The sequence below is a fragment of the Coloeus monedula genome (assembly GCF_965178545.1).
Source record: "Coloeus monedula genome assembly, chromosome: 8".
In the NCBI taxonomy this organism is placed as follows: Eukaryota; Metazoa; Chordata; class Aves; order Passeriformes; family Corvidae; genus Coloeus; species Coloeus monedula.
Genome location: NC_138788.1, coordinates 24875048 through 24898027, shown reverse-complemented (window position 1 = coordinate 24898027; position 22980 = coordinate 24875048). Strand labels below are relative to the sequence as shown.

The following is a 22980-nucleotide window of genomic DNA, read 5'->3' as shown; positions in this document are numbered from 1 at the left end:
GTGATGAACCATATTCCCATCTGCCATTCTTTAGGATGTATTACACTGTGCAGGCTTGTCCCAGAACATTTTTAATCGACACTTTTAGTCCTGCGATTATCACAAATACCAAGTTTTTCTGCTTTTCCTGAAGGACTTGCTGATAGTTTTGCACTGCTAAGATGAAATTGTTCAAACTTAAAGGAACACAGTCTTGATTTCTTCTTTTAAAGCTGTTTCCTGTATCATGACAAGATTGCACAAGATGTTGCACCCAGACCCAGAAAGAAGCTTCCATGCTGTTGTCTCTTAACAAAGTAGAAAAGAAACACAATTAGCCCTGTTAGGCAGCTTTAAAAGTCACCTGCTAATTTCCTTCAGCTTGTTTGGACTCAGGGTGCATTTTGAGCTGCTCGATCTGTTGTTGGAAGAGGCAGCTGCCTCTTTGGAAGCTGCAGGACCGTATCTGGTCACCTTCTGAAGTAACAGATCCTTTGGGGAGTAGCAGTAGACTGTAACCCCACATACATACCACCAGGGTCACTTGCTACAATGCAGATACTCCCTCAGATGTGAAATGAGAGGCTCTGCTCATTTCTCCTCTGTGGAAATGAGAGCTGCTGGGAGGGGAAGAGCAGGAAGCTTCAGCTTCCAGTGCACCTGCTAGTTTTGGTGTTTAAACTAAACCTGTAAGGAGGCAGTTCCCTGAGCTCAGCATGAAGGATCTGAAAGTTGGAAGTAAACTTACGTTTTGTGAGTGAAGCTGGTTTAATTAAGGGAATTCCTGAACATCACAGTTTCATCTGCCCATGTAAGCAAAGCTGAGCCTTTGTGTCGTGGCTCCTCAAACAGCAGCAGTGCAGAGCTCGCTCTGGTGTCTGCAGTAAGACAGATCACCACTGGCTTTCCTGCCTGAGCATGCTGAGCTCTCTAATTTCCTAGAGGCATGACAAAAGTGGGTCTCGGGGAGGGGGGAGGATTTAAATCCTGATTCAGGAATATACTTCAGCAAATCACTATTTTCTTAAGCTGCAAACTCTGCTCTGGCAGATGCCAAAACAAGGGTACTGGCTGAATGGAGGTTTTAATTGGAAGTGAGTAGCAGGTTCTTGGACCTGTTTAGGAATATGATTCATGTACAGAGGAACAGAGCTACAGATGAAAAGCAATTTCAAAAAACTGAGCTTGAAGTGTTAAGGCAAATCTAGGATTATGGACTTTGATACAATGAAGATGGAAAAGAGATTAAAGAGAAAGTTGATCTTTTTAATGTAGTTATTCTTGAGACACTTTAATAGATGTTACAATGCCAGAAGGGTCCCAGTTTGTGAGAGTGCTGTTTCCCCTGATCTGGTACATTTGATGCAGACTCTGTTACTTGAAATCCAAGGTGTTCTCAGCTGTCTAGTAGGAAAATCAAAAGAAATGTGAATGACTTCACACCTATGAATTATGAATTAATTAAGTTCCTTCATACCCACCTACTCGAAAATTGCAGACAACACAATCTTTAAAAGCTCTCTTTTGGTATCATGAAGAGGGAACATAAAACAATTGCATCTTGCTTTTACAGGTCACTTTGAACATATCAAAATTACAGATCGCAGTTGAAATAAAACTCCTAAAAATTTTCTCTTGCTGCCTCCTCCTCTGCAGGTGTCTCACAGCTCTGCAGGAGTCTGTTCCCTACACACTTAACTAAAAGGCAGATTTTTGTATGAGATGACTACAGCTCAGATTTCCAGGAATTGTTTAAAAGCTCAACTAAAATTAGCAGCCCTTAAGGTATACTTCAGAGCATAGAAATAAAAGCACTGCTGCCTGAACATACAAAAGTTGCCTGTGTGAAAGTACAGCTGCATCCCCCTAAGGAGCTGACCGGAGTCCTGGAGCATAACCTACCCAGCCCTCACACTAACGCCATGAGGGATGGGGCAGAGACTTCAGCTGTCGCCTGTACCCGAGCCTGCAGTGGATCTGTCCATGTGTGACTCCTGCCTTGTCTCCCTGGCTGTGGTTTCCAGAGCTTGCTTGCCTACCTTTGCTGGGCTCCTGCTCCAGGTGCAGATCAGCCAGCCGTGTGCTGACAGGAGGAGTGGTTTGTCTGTACAGAATTATCAGCAAACTGCCTGTAAAAATTACACTGATAAATAGGTTACACCTGCTAAGGCTTGGAAATTTTTTTTTTTTTGGTGATGTGTACCAAGATCCCATTGTCACATGTCCCAGATCCCTCCTGCCCAGCTAATAACGTGTAGGGCTTGCTTAACTCGTTTTGGAATGACATTCCTAACTTTGAAAGGGGCTTTTATGGTTTCTTTTCTTAAAGCCAAGCCTTTGACTGTGCTTTTCTTCTCCCTGAGCTTTAGAGGAAGGCCCTGACACTAATTGTTGAGTTACTCTGGGACTGCAGGGAAAACCTGACACCAAGAGAAGCTGAACAGCTTCCCTGCACATGTGAAGGGGTTTTTCATACACACAGCCAATATTTGTGCTGGGTCCCTTGCTGTAATCTAAGCCTGAGGTGGCTGCTTGGAGGATCCACTAGTTTTCACCACATTCCCCTTTCAGTGAAGGTGGTAGTGTAGTTTTTTCATGCCTTCAGGTGCACTGTCATCAGACATGGTATCTTTCTCAGATTTCTTTCAGGCCTTTAAAGCAACTAGCTGCATGTGAGGTGTTATTAGGAGTCTGAAACAAACTATCTGACTTTGAAAGGAGACTGTAAGAAAAGCCTGAGTAGGATTCTGGTTTTGCATAAGAAGCTGTCATAGCAAATATACTCTGTTTGTACAGAAATACAAGTTTCTTTCTTGTTTCTATCCGTCAAACATCAGCTCAAGGTGTGAAAGCTAAACAAGCCTACTTGGTACCTGAAGTGTGGTTGTTAATAACTAAGTTCTGGTCCGACCATGGTGGCACCTGCCTGACCTCACTGCTCACTAGAGGTCCATCTAGTTGTAATTCAGTGGGCTTTGCTGCTCATGCACAAAAACAAGTAGATTTTTACTCCTGTTTCAGGCCCTGTATTGGCTTTTCTCTAACAGACACAAGTGTGTGTGGTAAGGGTGCTGCTCGTCTGCTCTGTAATTCTAGCCACCTTGCCCATACCTGTCGTTAACGTTGGTGCCTTTAATTTTGTTAGAGTGTAGACTGGATTGCTAATTGATAGAAGGAAAAATAACATAACTCTGGATTTAAAAGAAATATGCTGTGCACCCATTTAATGATATTATTAAATTAGGAATAATAGTTACATAATACGATGTAATATTGTAATATAATAGAATAATAGTTATAAAGCTTAAAATCAAAGTGACAAAGGTAGTGGCTTAGTGCTGGCAAAGGGCAGATTGATGGGTTTTGGGTTTTGGCTTTTTCATCTGTTCTTTTATAGCTCATGAGTTAATAAAAGGACTTTCATTGCAAGGTTTAGAAGAGTAGCAAGGCCTCAGCAGAACAACAGGGGATTTGGCACTCAGCCTTCTGTGGGTCAGAATTCCCGTGATGTGCATTGTTGTGGCTCTGGTGTCACCGTTTGAATATCTGAGTTGCTGCGAGGAGGATTTTTCAGAGGTGGTTTAGCTGCGATTTCTGGGTATGGTCCCGTTCTGCATTTCTCTGGTCATAAAAAGCACAGTGCAAATGCCAACATCCCATTAGCACTGTTTGTCTCGTTACAACTGCATGGTTAAGTGTGAGTTCATTTCTGTGAGCTCTCAGGGTTTGCGTAGTGCACTTACTGTTAATAAGATAAAAAACGTCTGCGGTAGAGGAGATCTGTGATTGCTTGATGGGCAGCATGTGCTAATGGGTCATCATGGCTTTGGCTTTCTCTGCAAAGGTTAGGGACTCATTTTCCTGCTGGTGGGACCAGGAAAACACAGAAGTCAGAGGGAGGCAATCTGTGAAGGCATCTCAGGAGGATCTGCAGGGCTGTGATGCTTGCTCCTTCCTTGCTGCATGAGGAGTGATGAGTCACTTCTGCTTTTTCCAAAGGGTCTGTTCCTTTGCAGGCATAAGCTGTTGTTGGTAATTTTTTTCATTTTATTTTCCCTTTTATGACAAACCAGCAATTGATGGGTTTTGTCACCAGTATAAAGAAACAAACAATACCTATCATTATGCCGCAGAAAGGAAAGTTGTACAGAGATAAAATACATTTCAACTGCAGAATCCATTTATAAAAGGTAAAATGCCAACTGAGGAGGCTTTAAATATGGTAAATACCCTTAAAGTAAACTGGGTGTATTAGTAGTGATGGAATGTTATTTACTAAGCAAGGGGTAGTTCCCTACTTCAGTTTACCACATAGCAGCACAAATATTGTCCATGTGGGGAAGATGGAACCTTTTTTAGTGGACATTTGCAGGGTCAGATGTGGTTTGGATTTGTTAGTCTTCCTCTAGCATTGAGATATGTGACAATATAAACAAAGGAGAAAAATAATTGTGGGCCAGGATATCAAGGTGAATTTTTGAGAGGAAGAATAGGCTCTCTTAAGAGAGGGGGGAAGGACAATAGTGTGTAATGACAAGGGTTAAAAAAAAAAGATGATGTGAGGGATGTGGAGAAATGGAAGGATGAGAGGTTTGAGCTGAAGGGGAGGGGTGTGCATTAGCGCAGAGGAAATCTCTCCTCGCTGATATGCATAGAGACATTTCCTGCCTTATGTTTTGGTTTCTTAATAGTTATCTGACTATAAAATTAACCTACATCATTTAATGGTAGTTGAATGGCAGCTAAATTAACCCACTTTCAAAATAGAGCTTACCTAGCCCATCAGCTCGGAGACAGCCTCGTCCCCAGGCATCCAGGGCTGCAATCCACTTCTCTGCCTTAACCTATTTCCCAAGCAGCCAGCCAAAGTGGTGCATCAGAAAGAGGGTTTGCTGCTCAGCCCAGCAGCTGACAGAGAGTACAGACGTGTATCAGACCGCTAATTCATATTTCACCAGGCGTTTCCATGCAAGGAGGGATGGCGTCAGCACGTGGGGAGTGCCGCCGTTAGGAGTTGCGATACTGTTTCTATTAACAACGTGGCCTTGATTATCTGAGGCCCAATTATCTGAATCTCCAGGTTGTCTGAAATGGGGTCATATCCCCCAACATCTGTTAATTACACCCAGGATACCCTCTCCTCCCCAGATGTCTCCACTGGCCCCTCCCAAGCTTTGGCTACCAGGCTGTGCTGGGTGTGGTTAGCTCTAGCGAGCGCTCTACCTAGCTGCTGCATTTGATTTTTCATATCCATGTTGGAAAATAAAAACAACCTGGATAACTGTAGAATTTGAAATCCTTGAAGACTTCTAGGAGTAGGCAGTGGCTGTGCATGGCAACCTGTCTGTTGGAGCTGGGACCAGAAAAGTCTTAGGGGAGGGTGTGCAATGCATTTGGGTTTTCTTCCACCTTTCAGTGTATGTTCAGCTTAGGAGAGGAAGGTGTGATTTCTCGCAGCACAGCCTATTCTTCTCGCAAGCCCTCATTTACTGCACCTTCAGTGGGAGTTTGTTGAACCTGTGCAGTTGCAGTGACTCCAGCTGACCTGTGTTGCATGTCTGAAGGTTCGGGAGGGCTTTGTCCCCAGTGTGCTGCAGGACAGATAGGAACTGACAGCGGTGGACTCAGAGCAGGGGAGAGGCCATACACCTGCCTCACCTTGGGTCCAGAGGCAGTATGCCTTCCCAACTCATACCTGGAACTGTTGAAGATACTCAGGGCATCCCTCCCTACCCTGTGGTTCGTTCTCCCTTCTCTTAACTGGGTGCTGCTTTTTTTAAAACATGCAAAGCTGTGAAAAGCATTGTAAGAACTTTTTTTTTTTTTCCCTGCATGCTTTTGTTATCTGTCTTCTGGTGCTGTCTGTTTTTCTATCTATTCTGGTCTTCTGGTGCTATCTCTCCTTTTGGAGCACCTAGCTCAGGGAAGATTCCGGGTACCGCCTCAGAAAGAAATAGTCATGGTAATTTTTTTTTCCTTAAAGGGAAGATCCCAAATGATCTTGATAATTAGAAAAATTAGCAGGGACAATTCTGGAAAGGGTTTGAAAGTTGGTGTGTAGAATAGTATTTCTAACGTGATAAATTTCCCTTGGTTTTAAAGCAATAGTTCAGTTGTAAAATTTTTAATTAGTCATTAAATATTGTATCAGACGTATCACAGTGATGATAAACTACTATAGAGTACTGTTGGGTTTTGGGCAAGGTGGGAGTCGAAGTTATGACAGGAATATAAAAAAGCAAAACTTATTTGAGGCTGCTATTGGTTTTCTTTTAATGTAAAACTAACTTTGGTTTGTTTGATTTCTATTTGGTTACAGGTGGGGAGAAGTGATTTTTAATGTTTAACTAGTTCAAAAAATAAATAAACAAATAAAAGACACTGCTCTGAAGGGTTAAAAGTCTGAATCTATAATGGATGTCTGTTATTTGTCCAGTCAGTTGGCTGATTGTACAACCTGGATACGTTGATGAATACATGCAGCTGACAAAAAAACCCAGCCAAACAAGACCCATCTATAACTTCTTTCTTCCTGCTTTTCCGTTGAAATACAAGCTCAGTCCATCCCCATGTGCGTCACCAAGGACGGAGTAAATTCAGGGGCCTTGAGAACCTGGCAGCAATATTTCCATAGTTATTTTGGCTGTGCTTTGAACAACTTCAGCTTTTAATTTAGAGAAGGAAAGTGCTTTTTCTCTTTCCTAGCTGTTATGTGGAGCCGCAGCTCTTTGCATACTGCTTTTCTATTTTTTTTCAGTGCAATGAGAGAGAATTACTGTAGCACCCACAGAGGTGTGAAGGGACTCATTCATCTGTGTGGGGAGTGTTAGGTGCCAGGCATATTTCTGAGGATTGAAATGCAGGCATTTAAACTGGTGCATCCAGTGTCAGCCTTTAATTGGGGCTTTGAAAGATGAGCTCCAGCAAATCTTGCTTCAATGGCTTACACTCTTGGTGCCCACAGCTGATTTGCCCAATGCCTGCAAGGGATCGCCACATCCATTCTGCCAGCAGAAGGATGCGCACCCTGCACCTCTCAAGGCACAAGGTCTGTGCTGCAGCTGTGAGTGGAGATGGGTTTGAGCACGGTCAGATGGTTCCGTGCCTTTCCCAGCGTGTTTGCTTTTGCACGGCCGTTCCAGCAAGCTGAACTGGGACTGGCAGAGAACCCATTTCCCCCTTCTGCTGGGTGAGACCTCTGCATGCAGCCCTGCAGCGCAGGCAAAGCAAGCCCATCCTTGGGAACCCATAGCACAGCTGCTTCCAAGCGCACGCTCAGCACACAGGATTCACTGCACCCCTTGGGCTGGGGTCAGCTCACCTGACTGCCAGCAGTGAGCAAGTTCCTTTTAAGAGGCTGCTCTTCCTTTGCAACTCCTCAAAACAGCATTTCCACTCACCCTGTAAAATAAGTTAAGTGGTTGAAACCAGCAGGGCTGGAGGTGCCACCCAAGGGCAGTGGGACGCTGCCTCAGACCTTGGCCTCACAGTGGGCATGGTCAGTACTTTGAGGTCAGCTGATGGAGGGCACTGCTCGCCAGTTAGTCTTTCTCCTTAGTCATCCACATTTCTCAAATCTCTGCTTTTAGTCAGGTTTCCAAAACACCCTTCCAGCTTGGTGGGGTACTCAAGTGGTACCTCTGTTTTTGGGTGGTGCAAGGCAGCTCTCTGCTGACTGGCGCAGAGTCAGCTGTGTGGCAGCAGGAGAGGGAGGGGAAGGGTCATCCCTGTAAAAATACTGAATTGGATTTTATAAGTTTATAGCTATGTTTTGTTTCTTTTACAGAACTATAATCCTGGTGCTTAGAGTGGTCTGAAAGGAACAGAAACACTTAGCCTTGAACTTTTGTTCTGCTGCTGCTTCTTGTGCCTCTGAGGTACAAAACATACCTGTAAACTTATAATCAATCAAACCAATGTTCAAGGGCTAAAAAAAGAAACCCAAAAAGGGTACAGGCTTCATGTTCAATAGTGAGAAACTTGGGGGGGGCAAACCAGAAGATTGCAGTTGGCAGTTGACAGGTTTTCGGAGACCGGCTTCCCAGGTAGGTTGGTATGAACCAGCTGATTTCTTTCTGCCTTTCTTTTTTCCCCTTTTGCTGCCCCCCCCCAAATACACTCTAGAGCCAGAGGCAGGCTGGCTGCCCCTAAAACTCTTTTTTTATGGCATTCACAAGCAGGGCAAGCACAGTATCACCCTGGTACAACAGGAAGGAAGAGATACGACAACCCCACCAGTGGGCTGGGGCCACTGCAGGAGCTGGGAAAAACTCCTCAGGCTGTGTAAGGGGAAACAGAGATAACTTGGCCCTTCCTCCCCATACTGTAAATCCTCTATCTGTGCAGTCTATAGGTGTTACAGACTGACAAACCTCTGCCTTCCCCCAGCCCCTTCATCCCCAACCGTGTGGCCTTTGTTGGAAGCCCCAGGTCCCCTCCAGCAAGAGCTGGGGGAGGGTTGACTTCAAACTCCACTAAACAGTAGAGGCACAATGCAAACAAATGTATTGCAGCACGCAGCTATGCAAATAGCTTCAGAGCACAGCACGTTTTCCCCAGCATTAATTGCTGCACCGCCAGGGTTGCATAGCAACAGCTCCGCTTGTGCCTCTGACAGCTCCTGCCCCTTGATGCCTCTGACACCTTCTGTGGCAGGCAGGAAAGGGGAAGAGAACAGGGCTGCCCTGGGAAATGTAGAAGGGCTGGGAGGTAATGAGGGGCTCTGGTGATAAGATTCACTTGGGACAGTGGGGTTGTCTTCTGCTGGCCCAGGGCAATGTGTGCAGTGGGGCTGGGAGGAAGGTGTTGGGGCATAGGAACAGAGGAGATCTGGCAGCCACAGCCTTGTGTAGGCAGCATTTGAGGCTGGTGGGCAGAAAGGGCAGACCTGCCATCTCCCAGGCTCTGCAGGAAAGCTCACTCTCAGGTGGGCTGTCTTTCCCATTGCAGTGAATCCTTCTGGGCACTCCATACAGGTTTGTGACTGCACTTCCAGCTTGGCTAGAGGCATAGAGGGTCCCCAGATAGTTGCCTCTCACTGGTGGTGAATCTCCTTTAGGCTCGTGGCTTTTCCAGCCCTTGAGAGAGATGGTTCATTCCTCAGGCACACCCAAACCTAAGAGAACCCTGGGCCAAGCCCTATGGGAAGGAGTACAGGCACCAAATAGAAGGCTGTAGGTGGGATGGGCAGTCCTGGGCACCCTCTCTGGTCTCTCCAGCCCAGCAGCTTCTGTGGGGCTGGCCTGTGTCTCCCAAAAGGCAGGACTCTGCCTGCCTGCCTGTTCAGAGGCAGGACTGGCTGCCTCTTGAGAATAATTTTTCCTCGTGTTTAAAACCCTGTTCCCAACTCCCATCCTCTGTGTTTACCAGTCAGTCTTCAGCTCCTGCTGTGCTTTTGCTGGGCTGAGGAATTTGTTTGCACCCGGCACCTTTCCCTGGGAAAACACTTCAGCTCTGCAGTCAGCTCACCTCTCCTCTATTCTGATAAGCCACATAAAAAAAAATAGTTTCTCTGCAACAGTTTGTACTGTCCATAAGCAACTCTGCCTGAAAATGTGGGGCACTGGATGTAAGTCTACTCTTATATATGAGCTGGAAACAAGCTCTTCTCCAAAACTGCCTTGAGTAGGGAGCATGTGGGCAATCCTGCGTCCATCGGTTGCCTCGCAAGAGAATGCCCATGGGCATGTTTTATTTAATAGTGATAGCCAGAACAGACACAAATAGTGGGAAATGCTGGATAGGTACCAAGGCTCACAGATTAGCAGGCCCCAGGGAGCACAGAACTGTGTCTGGGAGATCTGGGAATGGAGAGGCACAGGCTGCAGCTCAGCACCCTTGGAGGCACAGGGAGAGGAAGGACAGAGCTGAAACCCAGCCACGCTCAGGGCCTGAGCCTGAGCAGGTGGCAGGGAAAGTTCTGCCCCAAGGTTATCCTTAGACACCCAGAAAAAGGCGATGCTGCCTGCAGTGCCCTAACAGGGGTGAACTGGGGAAGGAGCAGATGAGCTCAAGGTGAGAAGTGGCCGCCTATCTTTCAGCTGAAGTGGCGTAACACCAGAGGACCCTGAATGCAATGTGCCAACTGAACTGTGTCACTGTGTGAGAGATGGGTCTTCTAAGTAGAAAGGGCATCAAAACTGAGTGGATTTATTTCCTTTATCGAGCAGGAAGAATATTTATCTCTGTTTTTTAAATTTACAGCTTGACAAGCTCTGTGTATCTCTGATTGTCTCCTTGGAGTACAGTAGGGCAAATAAGGTGATGAGCACAGAGGCCTCAGTCACACTTCAGAGGAAGAAACTAGGTGAAAGACAAAGCAAAAATGCCACTGGAACCTTCAGTATCAGGGAGCCCAGGTCCTCTCTGCCATACGAGCTGGACATGAGCCTTTTCCAGTCCCACACGCCCGTGCAAAGCAGGTGTGACCTGCAGCTGGCTGTGTTTGGCATCATGGCTGCAAGGCAAGAAAGGACAATGCCCAGCCACTTTGGTCCCTTCTGCCAGACCAGGCTTGCAACCTCTTCCTCACCAGACGTCACCCAGCCATTCCTTTCTTGCCACCCACCTGGGCAACCACTTCACCTATGCCATGGATTCTTCCTTCACAACCATCGAGTGTAGCACCTGAGGGTGCCCCAACAAGGAGTGAGTTGGATGTTTTGCCACCATAACCCCTTCCCACAGCTGCCCAGGGAGCATGGCAGTGGGGAGGCCAGGGCAGGGCCCCAACTCTGCTGCTGTTGTTATAAATTCAGTCTTCCCTGGGGAAGATGGCTGCTGCTCTTCAGAGCTGGGCTTGTAAGTAGGTAAGGGGAGTCACTGCCCTCTTTGCAAAGGTGGAAAAAAAATTACACTGAGCTCTGCCTCTTCAAAAAGCCCCCTGCTCCAAGCCCAGGGGGTTGAAAGGTTTTTTATCCCCTTTTGTTATTCAGCAGAGCGAGGGGAGGAGCTGGGCCATGTAAGAGATCCTGGCTGACATAACCCTTCCCGTGCAGGGCTCTGGAGAGGGGCCAGGTTGTACCTGGGTATTTTTATTTAAACTAATCCCAGGCGTTGCAAATTGAAAGCCATCGCAGCGCCAGGTAGGACCAGTTGAGACGGTTGCTGGCGGGCGTTTTCCTCACCTGGGTGTAGTAAAGCAGTCTCAAGGTACGTTGTTTATTGCTAACCCCGGGAGGATGTTCTGGAGGTGCCAGCACACATTCGGCAAGCTGAGCTTGCTCAGCCTTTTCAGGTGGTTTTAGGAAAACCCTGCCTAAGAAGCCTCTAAGGAAACTGAGAGGGTGGGCTTGAGAGGCAAAGCCTCATTACGTGTAAAACACATTATGCCTGGGCGAAATGGAAAGCAAAGGGCTGGGTAGCAGCTGCTCAGGACAGGCTTGGCTGCAGCCTGGCATTTCTGGGCAAAGAGGAGACCTGGTCAGCCGTGAGCCTGAAGTGGCCCCAGGTGTCTCTCCCTGCCCACCAGCCCAGGGAATCAGGTCACTGGAGGTGCCTGCCCAGTGTGTGTCAGTTCAAAGAAAGCAGCCAGCAAGCAGTAAGTAAGGAGCAGGTGAGGGCTGCCCAGGGCTGGCTCTGGCATGCCTGATGCCACTGAGCACGGCTGGTTCCAGCCACTGGCTTTCCCTTCTCCATTTCTGTGCTGATGGCTCCTCCAAGCTGGAGCTCTTCCTCCTCATCCACCTGTTGAGCCCTGTGCCTGGCAGTATGGAGAGGGAAAACCCACTCCAGATGAAGCTACTTTTCCCCACCCTAGCCCTGAACCCTTTGATAAGTGTTGTCCCCCTTGACCCAGCTGAGTGAGCGAGGTCGGTGTCTGATGCTGGCGGGGGCCAGGCAGAGAAAGGCTGTAGGGGAAGAATGGACTTTCACTCCTCCAGTACAAGGCCAGGAGGTGCAAAGTGCAAATGTTGCTGCAAAGCAACCCTATGTTATTGGTAAAGATCCTGTGTCAGGCAGTATGGGTGCCAAGGAGTGGGGCCCTCTCGGCGTGGTCAGGACTGGGTGGGAATCGCATGTGCTGCCGTTGGGAACAGATATGGTGTCGATAACAGCACCTGGCATGGCACTCATGATGAGTTCATGCAAACACTGGGTAATTATCCCTTAACCTCTCCACCAGTAAGTCCTAATTAGTTGCCTCTGCAAAGCAGGTAACTGATAATGGCCTGGGTTTGAGCGCTAGCTAGTGGCAGTGACCCTGTGCTGTAGAAGCCCACCTTTCTGTACAACCGCTGCATGCTGACAGCCCATCAGCTGCAGGAACACTTTATTAAATGGCAGCTAATCAAAGGTCAGTGCAAATGACACAGCACTGCACAGGGTGCATTGCTGCCTGCATGTCCTGCAGGCTGGAAGCTCACCAGAATTTCTGTGCTGATTACAGAGAAGGCTCAGATCTGCTCAGTTTGGCCCCAGACCCATCTTCTCCACTGAGGTGTAAGGAGAATTTGAAGACTTCAAGTAGCTGAAGATTCCTGGCATCTGGCTGCTCAGCTGGGATGCTGCTCTGCTCCCACCCAGCCTGGCAGTGCAGAGGGAGGGAGCAGAGGTGTGCAGCCATCCTAGAAATGCTGGGCCTTCTACACCAGGTGCCGTGCAGATACTAAGCCTGATTCTTTTTAGGTTTGCTTTGAACACATGACATGGTGCCTACACACTGGGATGTCCTAGGCAGAAGTGTAATTATGGGCGCTCTGGCAGTGGCAGACAAACAAAAGTGCAGTCTGTGTCCTGCCAGCAGTGTGCACATGTAAGTGTGCATGTTGGGACTTTCCTGCCAGCCCCAGGAAAACAGGCTGCTTGATTTCACCTGGAGGTCAGGCAAGTGGTGTGCCTGACTGGGAGGAGAAGGGTTATTCTGGTTTTGCATCATAAACTAATATTCCCTGGGACATGTTACTGACTGCTTCTCTCTTTGTCTCTCTAGTGAGGATGCAGCAGAGACAATAGCAATAGACTCTAACAATCAGCCGAAGTCTCCACTGGAAAAATTTATGGTCAGACTGTGTACACATCACCAGAAGCAGTTCATCCGTGTGCTGAACGACATATACACTGAAGTACAACCAGACTCTGACAGCCAGCAGTTGTCTGAATCTGAGAGCATGGAGGCCTCTACTTGTGGCTCTGGTTGTAGCCAGCGAAGCACTGAAAATCAGGATAAGGGTGCTACTTGTACTGAATCAAAGCTCCCTTCTACATTGGACCCAGGACAGTCAGGGTCTGATGGTCCCCTATATGTTACAGGACAAGCCCTGAAGCAGCCAGTGGAACTGAAGTCTCTGGACAGAGCAGAGAACTCCAGTCCTGCTTTGAGAAGGGACTTCTGCGAGCTCCCCATCACCAGGCTTCGCTCTGCTAGTCCAAAGGATAGCCCCACCCAAGAATACCTCAGCACGTTGAACTCTTCCTCTTTGAATTTCCATCATGCCGCAAAGACCCTGGAAGGGCAGCAAGCTGCTGGACATGAACAAGAAGCCGGTATCAGGAAGTGTGAGGATAATAAAGAGCAGCTAGCAGGTAAGACTCTCATGGAAGGTTATATCTCAGTCAAAGTGGCAAATGTGAATGGCAGCGAGGACAGCTTAGACAGCTGTCGGGGGTCCCAAAAGAGCTCTTTCAGGGCTCTGCCGGAGGAATCCTGGGATCCTGGCTTTGCAGTGACCCCCCCTCGCAGAGCCGACAAAGAGAACACTTTGCAATGCAGCTCGAAAGCATCTTTGCACCAGGACTTAGACGCAAAAGAACAAGATGTGAGACCAAAGCAAGAAAACCACCTGCATGCCGTGGCCAAGGGCAAGGCCGGCTGCCACCTGCATCCAGCCGACAAGGGCACGCTCGACAAGTCCAAAGAGGGCTGGCTGCCCACTGGCGCCATGCCAGCTGCTCACCGGACCCCCAGTGGGCACCCCCGTGCCAAGACAGCCTCCCTCAGGTCCTCTCGGAAGAGCAAGAAGACATCGGGGTTGAGGATCAATGACTACGACAACCAGTGTGATGTGGTGTACATCAGCCAGCCCATCACCGAGTGCCATTTCGAGACCCAGCGGCTGGTGCCGTCCCGCAGGACGGCGAGGAAGAGCACGCGGGGGTATTACTTCAACGGGGAGTGCTGCGAGCTCCCCACTGTCCGCACGCTGGTTAAGAGCTCCCGGGCAGAGGAGAGGGTGAGCAGCCCGGCACTGCGAACAGAGACCCTCGTAAGTGCGAAGCCACCCCTGGTGCTGTCGGTGGAGGGGTCTGCAGGGGCAGGACGGGAGGGTGAGAAAAGGGTTTCCCTGAGGCTCCTGGCTAAAGTGGCACCAGCCAGTCGAGAAATGAAAGAGAGAGCTGAGCTGGGCTCCATGCAGCTCCGGGATACCCGAGCACTTCGGTCGAGGGAAGCTGCCATGGCCATGCCATTCTTCTCCCTCTCTGCTCCACCCAGCCCCCAGAAAGAGGACAGCTTAGCCAGCTCACTGCCCCCTGGCTCCCCTCCTGCTGACGGAGGGGGGATGACAGCAGGAGGCACTGTCACCTGGGAGGCTGGCAGTAGCCTGGGCTCCTCTGGGGATGGCAGCAGCAGTGGGCAGGCTGCTGATATTGCTGCCTTTTCAGTCTCAAAAGCACACAGTGAGGAGGAAGGTTGTCCAGGCTCTGACATACAAACTGTTCCAGACCTCTCTGCCAGCCCAGAGCCAAAGTCCTCCTCACAGCCCTCTGCCACTACAGACACAACACCTCTGCCCTGTGATGGTGCCAGGGATCCTGCCCTGCTTCTAAGCTCAGGGGCTGCTGAGCTCTGTGGGCAGTGTCTGGCAGAGCCCTCCCCATGCTCTCCAGGCTTGCAGGCTCCTGATGAGCTCCCTGCCACCATGGATGGGGAGAGCCCCCTGATGCCCTCTGCTACCTTGCAGTGTGGGGATGTGAACAAAAGCATCGATGCTAAACCAGAAGCCGAATCATCAGTCATGGTGGGTGATGGCCCTCTTGAGCAAGAGGATGCTGTGCTCGTCAGCACACCCCTCCCCAAAATCTTGGAATTGGAGGCAATGCAGAATAACAGCACAGCAGGTGAAAAAGAGCCCACTGAAGGGGAAATGCCACCCGACCCCAACAGCTCAGACTCTGTCCCTTCCAAAGACAGTCTAGACAAGAAGCGAAAGAAAGGCAGGAGAGCACTAGTGGCATCAGACCGGTGTCTCCGAAGCCAACAATCCCAGTCACCTGCCGAGGGCAGTGCTGAGGACTCTGGTTCTTCCAGCTCTGTGCAGCTTCCTTGCCTTCAGATCAAATTCTCCAAGAGTCCTGGCGCTAAGCGGTTCAAGAGAGAAGTGCAGCTGGATGAGGCAGCATCTGTGCACTTCCCAAATGACTGCTTCCCCAATGTGCTGCTCAAAACCAGTGAGGGGCCAGGCATTGGCCAGGCTCCAGAGAGCATCGCTGAGCAGCAGCCAGGTGAGGAGAATGGTGTCACTACCAGACAAACCTATAAAAGCATCTTAGCAAAAGAGACTGCTGCAGAGGGAGAAAATTACTCTAAAGATGACTCCTCTGCTAACAGCAGCCAAAGTCAACCGGGTGAGATGCTGGAAATCAGCATCCAGGCTGATTCTGAGAAGAAAAACATTCTCCTCCCTCCAGAGAACGGTGTTCCTGCAAATGATGCTGAGCAAGTGGATGTGAAACCAGTCAATGCCAGTGCAAAGGATGAGGAGAGCTCTGACAGTGCCAGGGATCTGGGCAAGCCAGAGAACTGTGAGCTGGTGACTGATCTGCCTCCATGTCCCAGCAGCAGAGGTGGAAGCAAGCATCTTCCAGCAAAAACTGCAAAGCATAAAAAGGTTGCTCTGCAGTTTTATAACTTACGACATGCACCCGCACCTGTAGACAGTGCAAAAAAGAGCACACCAGGGAAGGAGTCTATGCAAGCAATCCCCAAACTGAGGGAAGAACACAGTTCAGGGAATGATGACTGCCCAGCACTGGAGGACATAGACATGGTTGACAGCAAACCAAAGTTCATGGAGTGGTGTGCTGAAGAGGAGAACCAGGAGCTCATTGCTGAGTTCAACACTCAGTACATGAAAATCCAGAAGGGCTGGATTCAGCTGGAGAAGGAGGTCCAGCCAACCCCCAAGGTTAAGAACAAAGCCGACAAACTGAAAGAGATTTGGAAAAGCAAGAAAAGAACACGGAAAAGCAGGGGCTCACTGGACGTGCAGAAGCTTTCTCCTGTGCAGATGCTGTTTATGAAGGCTTTTAAGCTGTCTGACATATGCCAGTGGTTTCTGGAGACAACTGAAACCAGGTCTCTAGTGATTGTGAAGAAACTCAACACCCGTCTCCCAGGGGAGATTCCCCCCCTGAAAGTCCCCATGCAGAAATATTCTTCCTCTAGTCTCTACCCCAGCTCACTACAAGCTGAACGTTTGAAAAAACATCTCAAGAAGTTCGCCGCCACTACCCCAGCTCGGAATAATCTGAAGAACCAAAAGCTTTGGGCCAAAATTCGTGAGAATGCTGATAAAGCAGAGGCTGAAGAAGCCGCCACTCCCAACCAGACTTCTCCCACTGATGCCAGCACCAAGGAGCTGAGCGAAGACAAAACCATCCAGCCTGCCCTCAGCTTGCCCACGCAGGCCAGCACCAGGATCCTGCGCAAGTACTCCAATCTTCGGGGCAAGCTGCGAGCCCAGCAGCGCATGGTGAAGACAGAGAAGCAGAGTGATGGCCCAGGGGACCATCTGTCCCTGGAGAACAAGCAGAGCCGGAAGAGTGTGTGCATCAACCCCCTGATGTCTCCAAAGTTGGCCTTGCAGATCAAAGCAGCTGCCTTTCCTGCTAAATCTCCCTCAGTGGATGGGACGGGGAAGGGGCGGAAGGGGAAGAGCAGGTCCCAAGAGGACTCCTTGCCCAAAGTTGACCTCCAGCTCAGCAAGAAGAAGAAGATGCTGAAGGAGAGCAGAAGCACCCAGGAGCGATCCAGCTCCTCCACCAAGGACAAGCTTCCTGCCAAGAAGGCTACTAAAATAAAGCATTCAGAGGTCAGTGCAAAAGCTCCCGCCACCCGAAAGCAGGCTGCCATGGAGCGGAGCAATAAACTGGCCAGAAAAATGTCTTTGAAAGAGAAGAAAGTCCCGAAAAAGCAGCTGGAGAAGATGCGGCTCCCCATAAGGAAGGGCAAGGAGAACACGAGCAGACGGGCTGTGCTGCCTCCCAGTCACGAGGAGCTGTCCAAGTGCCCCAAGCAGAAGCCCCTGGGAGAGTCCTCCACACGGTCACAGAAGATGGCCAACAAGAAGCACAGCAGCGGGAAGACCCTGACAAGGTCCATGAAGAAGATGCAGGAGAGCAATGTGTCTCAGGGCAAGAGGAAGCTGAGGGCAAAAGTGGACTGTTCGCACAGCAAACGATCACGACTGGACCCGAAATAGCGAAGAACCAGTAGCCATGTACAAAACTGATGTATAGTAGTAACCCTTTACCATGCATTAACTAAAGCTGCTTTTATAAGCTGTAGCAAGCCTTTAAAAATCCGCAGTTAAAGGATAACGTCCATGATTTTAGGCATCAGCAGATGTGTCTTGGACAGAGAAGAGGTTGGTCTGTCTGGCTCTGCTGTTCAGAAAGAAGTTTCTGCAGTTCGAATGTTCCTTGGGTTCTTTTAAACTTGGAACCAGGCAGTTTTTGTTAAAAGTACAGTGCCTTATTTATCACTTTAAAAATAAAAATTAGAAGCTCGTCTGTGTGATTTGGAGGCTTGCGTTTTATACTTGAGGCACAAGCACTTGTACTGTAGCAGAAAGAAAACCACCTTCGTGCACATGAAGTAGCTTTTGTCTGCCTTTGGGTGCACACAAACATTTCCCTTTCTCTCAGAGTCCTCCTTCTGTCTGTCTTCTTAGTGGCATTTAAAGCAAAACCAAAATCATTTCCCATCACTGAGGGAGAGGAAGGCGAGTCTGTCCTTTGTCGGTTCGCTGGTAGCAGCTGCTGGTGTCCCAGACTGTTACCTGCATGAGAATGTGAAGTAGCTACTAGTGTGTGTACTGCTGATGGCTGCCTGCTCCCCACTGCACAGCCCGTGGGTGGGGAGGGCCTGCTTAGGCTGAGGAGATACTGTGGGGGCTCCAGGTACCAGGCTGCCACATCCACTGCTGCTGGCTGGGCGTGCTGGGCTGCATCTGTCTTTTTTCTTGCTGGCTTCAGGGATGAACCAGTCTTGCCATGCTCTGCTTTTGGATGGACTTCCTTCTCCTATTTCCTTGCCCTCATGGTTATTTCTGTGGTCTCTGATGGCAAAGCTTATTTGCAGCACTTCACTGAAGGTTGAATCTCTCCCTTTTTAAGGGCTCGAACTCCTGATGTTGGTGCTCTGCAGGAAGGGAACTCTGGCCCTCACCTTGTGCTTTTGTGCAGGTCTTGCCTAGTGCTCTCTTAAGCCAGGATTTGCAGTTGAAATAGGGTTGGAATAAGGGACTGGCTTGCATTTTTTTTTTACCCTAATTTGCATTTCACCCTTTTACTAGCAAGGTGTGGGAGGTCTGTCCTTGTTTGTGTCACAGAACAGGGTCATAGTGCCTGTCTTCTCTGAGAAAAAACCTGTTAGAAGTGCACAGAGTGTATGGCTGTGCTGGTTCTGCTGGGCAGAGATGACCAGCAGCTGGGGAGTGCTGTGATCTCTGCTAGGGAAACGCCCCTGCTCAGCCATTGCATCCCCATGGCTTCACTTTCACATTGCTGCACAGAGTCCATTTGCAGGAATCCCAATGCCAGCCTCTTTCCACACATAAAGCTGCAGTGCCTAGCAGGGCACTGTGTGGGCCCTGAGGCTGCCAGACCTTTAACAACCACCTTGCTGGTCCTTGCTCAGCTGCTTGTCCCTGATGAGAGCAAGGCCCTGGTGCAGCCCATGAATTCAAGAGATGCTGGCCCTGGGAGCAGAGGCTGGAAAGGGATTGGCTGCAAAGGGAGTTGCTTTTTTCGATGGTTGGCATTGAACCCCAGATCTCAAAGCCTGGGGGCTGGAGGTGAAAGGCAGATAATTGTGTTTAAATCTTTCATTGTACCCCTTCAGTACAGAGGATGAAACCAGGTGTTTGATTTGCACGCCCTTCACAGAGCACCTCTGGCTCTCTTGCAGGTATTCCCTTTCCCAAGCATTGACACACACAGTGCTGCAGTACATTTTTCTGTTACTGTGAAATGGCTGATTTAAAAAAAAAAATCCTTTACCTTTCTTTCGAATTGTGCTAGAGTAAGTTAACTCTCTGAACAGCTAGGAAGTGATTAAATCTAGCCTGTCAGTCCCTGTACAGATTAATATGAAGTTATCTATTACTTTAATTTTTACTGCATGCATTAAATATGTCAAACATTCCATCAGAAAAGATTTAAAAGCGTTTCAGGAGAGGTGCAAGGCAGGAGGGTACTGATGGCAGTTAAGTGACTGATCTGTACCTCTTTTGCATGTTGTCTCTCCCTCTTACTTCTCCATCCCTACTTATGGTCCTTCTCTAGCCTCTGGCCCAGCCACATGTGCCCAGATTTCTTCTCCTTCCTCTGGGCCAGGTGTGTGTGTGTGAGCACGCCTCTTACCTTTGCTCCTCACACCATTCCCCTGCAGCAAATCCCCTCTCCCCATCCTTCACCATCACTCCTGAACCGCCTGCACCAGTCACCATGCACCGAGTGTTCCTTGAGGCTTTCCCTCTCTCTTCTCCCATTTTTTAGCTGCTGGTAAATGGTAAATGCAGGCTGTCCTGCTCCCTGCCTTCTGTGCTTCTGGGAGCAGGAATCCCATTAGGATAAAACCCTATAGAAAGTAAGTGGAAAGAGTCTTTCTAGATGGGTGCTGCTGCTCCAGCCTCCCGGGTGCCTTCCTGGTGCTTCACCAGCACCGATTGGTTCGAGCATGGCAAGGTTGGGGGACGGCAGGTGTCACATTGGTGGTGGAGTGGAGCAGCTTCTGGGCATCTGTCCCAGTTGGGTGTGCACTGCTTGGCTTAGGCAGTGGTGGGATCAGAACACTGAGCTTCCCGGCAGTGTCCCTGACAGGCAGTGGTGACGTGTGCTGCTGAGGCACAGCCCCTGCTTTACAGCCGTCTCCTACCAATGAATGCAGCTCTTACACCATACAAGGGATGCACAGGGAGCTGCAGATGAGCTTAATGAATGGAAGAAAATAAGCAACATGATTTATTACCTTATTCCACATGGACATGGAGTGTGTTTCCATGTGCTACAGGCGCAGAGTTGCCCACTGGCACTACCACAGTGCCATCCTCAGATCCACAGCCTCATTGCGCTCCTCTTCCCCTGGGCCACCCCAGAGCTCCCTGCTCTGCTTCTTGAGCTCTGGATTTCAAGTGCTACATCCCACAAAGCAGACCTCTTTCTATTACTTTGGCTTTTCTTGCTGGCTACTTTCTCATCCTATTGAAACCAGTCTCCATCATGCACCCTGGTCCATGAACAAGGAGCAGCTGTGCACCTCCACAGATGTCCTCACTCTCCCTCTGCTGCCAGCCTCCCTCTCTCATTTGCATGGTTACCTTTTTCTCTCTCTCCTTGTCATCGGCTGCTGTGGGTCTTCACACTTCACATGTCCAGGATCTGTCCATCTTAATCAACCTCTGGGAGGAGCTGCATTTGCCAAGCTCAGAGTCAAAATTTATGTTGGTGCTGTAGCAAGAGCAGTTTGAGCCTGAGATGGCTCCTTCTACCTGTAGCTGTTAGGATCTTGTTTAGCAAGGCCAGCCCTGGAATTGGTTTCCCTGCTGACAGGGTGTGTGATATGTACCCAAGGTGTGCACATATTTATATTCATCACTTACTCATCCCTGGTGAGGTCCTGTTTGCCGGTGTTTGCTCTGTGCAGTGGGGTTTCTGTAGTCACCTGCCAGCATGTCAGGGAGATGGATTTGCAGCAAACCTTCTCTGAAGAGCTGACCAGTCGGTGCTGATGCTTCTGACAAACTTTCTGCTGCATTGCTGATCAAAGTCCATCAGCTGGGAGAGCAGGATGAAATTGTTCCTGCTGCTCTCTGCATCTGGGCTGGGGGAGCCATGCAGGGCTGGGCTGAGCAGGGTGGCTGGCTGCCCCCACCACTTTTTGCTGGTGTGCAGATGAGCAAGGCTGCAGCCCAGCCCGTGTCCCAGCTGCTCTGTGGCACCTCTGGAAAAGCTCTGCTAACTCCTAGTAACCTCCCAGGAAATAGAAATGCAGTCAGATATACTGGTGCCCTGTTTTTAAGACTTGCTGATGGACACTTTTTCTCTCCAGCTCATATACTTTTAGCCTGACAGCTGCATTCCCAGTTGAAGGTGACTGAGAAAGCTGTGATTCCCAGCCTTCCATGGGCACAGGTAGTGCCTGGGGCAGCATGGAGGTGCGGGTGGCCATCCAGGTTGGGCTCTCACCTTTCCACCATCAGCAGTCATGCCGGGGGGAGGAGGGCTGAGCCCTAGCCAGGGTGTACTTGGGTCTGTGTCCTTGGGCTGTTTGCCTGGACAGCCCAGGAACAAGATGGGGATAGGCTCCTCCTTGACAGGGAATGCCACTGCAGCTTTTCTTGTAGCAGTAGGTTTTTTGAGCAAACCACAAGGCTATGATGTCCCCATGTCGCGTGCGTTCCCCCCGTGTGTCGTAGCATCCATTTGGCCCATCCTTTAGCTTGGTGGTTGTGAAATGAATCCATCTGTTCTAAGATGTTCTCAGGAGTTCTTGTTGTATTAAGCTCACCCCTAGGCTTAGCAGAAATCACAGTCCCCATCCTCCCTGCTCCCCTCCCCGCAGACAAGCCCTCTCTCTCATGAGCACTTCCACCTTTTCCCCAAAGGGCAGCAGAGGGCAGCTGGCGGTTTTGATTCAGGGCACGTTGGCAGCTTTGGGGCAGCCGAAGGAGCTGGGATGCAGCCGGCCAGCATTTGTGACATGGGTCTGGAGGCCAGGCGGTCCCATGGGCTGTGTTGCTAGCCAATGTTTTCTAAGTCTGTTTGTAAGAGTACCTAATTTTAAAATGAAATGTGAATATATATTATGTGTAGGTGCCATGTAAGATAGTGTTGTGCTAGGCAGCAGGATGCTAACCTACTTTTTAAGCTTTTTGGGGGCAGGAAAAAGCATTTTCTCTCACTTCATGCTCACAGATCTAATATTGTAAATAGGTTTTTAAAATATTTATTTCACGGGCTTTCCACAGGTTCTCGTTCTGACTGGTGTGCGGTGGGGCTGTATTGCCCAGTGTGCTGCAACCAAAGGGCTGGCGACTGCGTGGGGGGGATGGGATGGGGTGGGATGGGTGGGTGGTGGTGGTGTTCAGTTTGGTTTTATGTCACATCAAAGCTGAAGCATTAACTCTCTTCATCTCGTTTTGATGGTGTCAGACCTGGTCGATGGCCACAGTCCCCAGGGAGGCTGTGAGCTCCCATGGCTGGCCAGGATGGCTGTTCCCCAGGACAGGGGACACTGCAAGCAATAAGATTTGTAGTAATAATGTCTGCTTTGATGGCAGGGGCTCTCGGGGCTCAGGGCCAGGTGGGAATAACTCTGCTCCCAGCAGGCGCTCAGTCCAGCATGACCTGGAGGTGCTCACGGAAGGGTCCCCAGGGATGCAGAAAGTGGGGGATGCTGTTGCCCCCAAGGAACCCCCCCCAAACCATGGGGGTAGGGTAGGTAGCTGCTGGTAGCAAACTCCCACTAGTGAATTACTGCCTTTGTGGGTACAGGTGACCCAAGGGAGCACACTGCTGTCACTGCTACAGTCCCAGGGCTGGCTCCAGAAGGTCATTTGCTCATTTGCTTGTCATTCTGCAATTTTTATTCTCCTTCCAGGAGGTTTGAGGTCATTTCGTAATTTTTTCTTAAGTGGATTTAGATTTTTTTTTTCTTTGTTAACTCCTTTTTGCCTGGAAGTGTGGCTGGCTCTGACCTTCCAGCCCAGCTGTCTGTGTAGGGCAGCATAAGCAGGATCAGGGCTGCTTTTATGATGATGGGTCTCTGACTTTGGAGGA

The 22980-nt window shown here is 49.4% G+C and overlaps 1 protein-coding gene across 1 annotated transcript; it reads left to right on the top strand.

The window, feature by feature from the left end:
- Positions 1 to 11941: 11941 nt before the first annotated feature.
- On the top strand, positions 11942 to 22228 carry LOC309575420 (uncharacterized protein; the record flags this gene model as incomplete). Its single annotated transcript, XM_082285836.1, has 2 exons — positions 11942 to 11985; positions 12911 to 22228. 2 exons carry the CDS (start codon positions 11942 to 11944, stop codon positions 17397 to 17399), a joined length of 4533 nt encoding a protein of 1510 aa, XP_082141962.1. The 3' UTR covers positions 17400 to 22228.
- Between the last annotated feature and the right edge of the window lie 752 nt (positions 22229 to 22980).